This window comes from Beta vulgaris, chromosome 2 (genome assembly GCF_026745355.1).
Source record: "Beta vulgaris subsp. vulgaris cultivar EL10 chromosome 2, EL10.2, whole genome shotgun sequence".
NCBI lineage: Eukaryota > Viridiplantae > Streptophyta > Magnoliopsida > Caryophyllales > Amaranthaceae > Beta > Beta vulgaris.
In genome coordinates this window covers 45,653,207-45,657,451 of record NC_079203.1, presented here as the reverse complement: position 1 = coordinate 45,657,451, position 4,245 = coordinate 45,653,207, and the positions used below count along the sequence as shown (strand labels likewise).

Below are 4,245 nucleotides of genomic sequence, written 5' to 3'. Positions count from 1 at the left end.
TGAGGTGGCGACTATGACGTAGGTGCTAGGTAGATGGCTGGAGGAGGCAAATCGCTTGAGTTTGGTCGTAAACAGTAGCGCATGTAGCAGCCGACGGGGAGATTTTAATTTGGGTTCATGAATTTGTGAGTCATGGGCGAGTGAGGACTAGAGAAAAGCAGCGAAACAAAGAGTTTGAAGGGGTAGATAGGACTTGCAAATTTTCAGGTGGTCGAGGGTTTCTAAACCCCATCTTGAGAGCTTTTCTCTCTAGAGAAGGCTAGATAGAGGAATATTAGATATGTATATTAGGAGAAAAGTTATTTGGCTAGATTTATTTCCCTAGGTATATGTTGTAGATGAAACTTTTGCTTTTCATGATGAAGTAAACAAATCATTAGGAGAAATTTTGCTTCCCATAATCAATTAAACAACTTTTATTCTAAAGGAAAATTTTGCTTTGCATAATCAATCAAACAAGTTTTTACACTTCATAAAAAATAGAATTACATGAAAAGAAATCTTATGAAATATTATTCCTATGTTCAATCATACGATCTACATAAGTCTTATAATCAGCTAAAATGCAAAATATTAATATTAAGCGACAATAACTAGAGGACATGCATAAGAAGAAATAACTATTATTAATATACTACTATAAGCTATATAATGACATAAAACAATACTAGACAACATGCCAACATATTGAAGTTAACAATTAATCAAAGAAACTTATGGAGGCTGCGACACTGGAGCTTCTTCTTCACCCATGAAGGAGACAATACAGGACTTTTCTCAAACTCCGATATCTTATTCTCACCCTCCATATCATCATCATCATCTCCATAATCAGATTTCTTCATTTCTGCAGGTAACAGCTTAACTCTCCACACTTTAAACGTTTGATCCAAGCTAGCGCTATACACCAAAAAACTCATTGCAAACTTATCATCCTTCTGCAAGAAAGCACCCAAGCATCGTACAGGAGCTCTATGCCCTTCTAAAATGGCGAGGCATTCGTGATTCGCTTTCGCTTTCTCCCTCCTCCAAATCCTAATCGTGGAGTCCTCAGATCCACTGATCAACAAATTCTCTAGGGTTACTAGACAAAGGACCGCAAACCGATGCCCTTGTAACAAGCCTGCATGATTGTACCTACAAGAAAGCTCTTGCACCCAAAAATTTATACATCCATCAGAAGATCCTGAATATAAGAAGCTCTTTTGTGAGGGTGACACACTTAGGGCTAAAGCATAAATAGGGTATGTATGAAAACAAAGAACCTTAATAAGAGCATGGGAGTTTTCCCCATATACCCTTAACCACATTTTTACTGTCCCATCTGAAGAACAAGTAAAAAGATAGCCATTTTGTTGGTTAACCACCATATCATTTACATTACTTCCATGTGCTATAAAAGAATCAACACATTTTTTTTCATTCAACCTCCAAGCTTTAACAGTTCTATCAAATGAGCCAGTATATAAGATCCCTTCAACAAGGTAATAAGCCATGCAAGAGATAATATCCTTATGTTGTGGGGTAATTGTCTTAGAAGTGACCTTATATTGTGGGGTAATTGGCCTAGACATAAAACTTTTGAAATGGCTAGCATTTGGTAAGGTAGTAACTTTTCTAGGCCTAAAATTGCCTTTACCATTTCTCATATCCCAAACCCTAATTTTGTGATCTTTATGTGAAGTAAAGAGCATGTGAGCATGGGCTACCATGGCTCGAACATCGCCGGAGCTTGCATGAATGTAGCCTTTTGCATGGCAGTCGAGTGGCTGCCATGCATGAACTCGGCGACTGGACGAGCCAGTTAAGACTAGGTCACCTGATACAGCAATAGAGTAAATGTCGCCGTCGCGGTGTAGGGAGGAAATGCAACAATAAAGAAGAGAAGGATGAGAAGGAGTCCATAATGGAGAATGAGACCATATTGATTCTGGGCTTTGAGGCATCAATGGCGACATCGCCGCCTCGAGGTTGAGGTTGAGGTTGAGGTTATGGTTAGGGGAAAGGTGGTTTTTTTCATGGAGTTGAAGAGAGAGGTGATGAAAGCTTGGTGAATGAAGATCATTATCATCTTCTATGCTAGGAGTATTTTTTTCTTCATGAAAGAATTGAGTAAGAGTTTTTTGGTGAGTATTGTTGAGTTTGTGGTCCATTATTATTGTTAAGGAAGAAAGGAAATATTGTGAAGATGCAAAAATTTCTGGCTACGTTGGGAGGGCATTTAAGCATGCAACTATGCAAGAGCATGCATTTAACAAGCGTCAGAAAGTTGGCTAATAATTATTTAATGACATCTTTCCAGTAGTAACTATATATCCTTTGCTACAATAGGAGTAATGCTTAAGTTAGTTGGGGGAGTGGCATTTAAGCATGGAATTTATGCTAAATATATAAAAATATAGAAGAAAAATAATATTGTCCCACAAGATTAATTAGTCTGTTTTGTATAAATATGTAAGACAAAAAACTTAATAAATTAGATCATTAATCTATGGACCGCAAAGGCGCAAAAAGATTACAAGATAATTAATACAGATAACAAATGATTGAGCCCACCTCTAGAAGAAAATTTTGCAGGAAGATGCTAGTAAAAACGAAGAAATTATGTTGGAAAGACACATTTTTGAAATGCTCCAACAGAGAGTTCAATGAAGAGATATAAGAACAACTCGACGTTGTTTTATGAGAACAAACAGTTGGTTAAGGATGGTTTAAGAAAGAACGATAATGAAAAGTAACAACGCGACAATTTGTTGGGCATATAGTCAATATGGGGGTCAAGGTGGTGTATCGGTGTGGAGATGAGGTTGCGTGAAAGAGAAGCTCATCAAAATCTTGCTCGAAGACTTCGCCTGATAGGTCCCGAGACGGAAGATGCAGCAAGGGTAAATAGCAGAGCGCCCGATCACATCGAGTTGGGTCGCCCGACCGGGCGTTATCAGGGAACTACGATCGGGCATCCCCGCCCGACCATGCTCGCGTCTGAAATCTGCTTGGCTAAATTGGCCGCTCGATCGGGCGGTGGTTAATTTGACGCGGAAACGCGTTTTTTCCAGTTGGGTTATAAATAGATTTATCCTTATGCGTTTATAAGTGTATTATTCATTATTATTCACACAATCAAGAGAAAAAAAAAAAGAGAAAAAAAAGTTAGAGAGAGATCTTGGAGAGCTTTTGTAATTTTTTCTTGAACATTCATCGATTCCTAGTGCATATTCGTGGTTTTTCTTCCAGTTCTTGGGTTTCCACGTTAAAAGTTCTCTTGTGTCTTTTATTGCTTTCGTTATTCGTTGTTCTATTATTGTTTGATAGTACTTGCTAGATTGATATTCAATAAGACGTTTTTCCGAGTTGGGTTATAGATAGATTATTTAACCTAGTGCATTTATAAGTGTATTATTCATTATCATTCACACAATCAATTCAAGAGAGAAAAAAGCTAGAGAGATCTTGGAGAGCTTTTGTAATCTTTTCTTGAACATTCATCGATTCCTAATGTATATTTGTGATTTTTCTCACAGTTCTTGGGTTTCCGTTAAAAGTTCTCTTGTGTCTTTTATTGCTTTCGTTATTTCGTTGTTCTATTATTGTTTGATATTACTTGCCAGATTGATATTCAATAGGACTTACACAATTAATGTCTTATGGGAACCTGATTCTTAATAAATATAGTTAGTTAAGAGTAATGATTATGAAATAAAGAATAAAGGAGTGAAAACACTCGTGATATGAGAACGTGAGAGTAATAGAATAATAAATCATTTTAGTAAATTATAATCCTCTATTAAAATATTACATGACAATTCTTTTTTCTTAAAATGTAATTCTTTTGAGAGTTTGGCCCTTCAAGAGAAAATTGGTTTTTCCATGAAATAAAATCTTGATGAGCTACTTAAAATAGTCTCTGTAAAGAAATCTAAACCAGAAATCTAAGATTCTAAGTGTAGGGTTGTATACTTGTATGCAAAAAGTTCTGAGACATACAGAAGTTTACATTCAACCTAGTTAACTGTAGACTGTAGTCTGTACAATTTGTTATACTTAGCTTAATAAGAATTGACTCTAGCTCTTCTTAAGTCGAGCCTAGTGAACTTCAACTCAACATAATAATAAGAATAACTCTTCTCACCTAATATTTATATAGAAACAAAAAGTAATATGACTTAACAATGCAACTCAAAAATTATGGTTAACATTTAATGGGTGAGAATTTATGTCTTTTATACTTTGATACATATCACATAT

General features: G+C 36.0%; 1 protein-coding gene across 1 annotated transcript; it reads right to left on the bottom strand.

The window, feature by feature from the left end:
• Nucleotides 1-593: 593 nt before the first annotated feature.
• LOC104885297 (protein JINGUBANG) lies at nucleotides 594-2,343 on the bottom strand. The gene has a single exon (XM_010669992.3). The coding sequence runs from the start codon at nucleotides 2,151-2,153 to the stop codon at nucleotides 705-707; it is 1,449 nt and encodes a 482-aa protein (XP_010668294.2). The 5' UTR covers nucleotides 2,154-2,343; the 3' UTR covers nucleotides 594-704.
• Nucleotides 2,344-4,245: the final 1,902 nt, after the last annotated feature.

Coding starts and splice junctions, on each gene's coding strand:
- LOC104885297 (XM_010669992.3), bottom strand. CDS start 2,153: ATGGACCACAAACTCAACAATACTCACCAAAAAACTCTTACTCAATTC.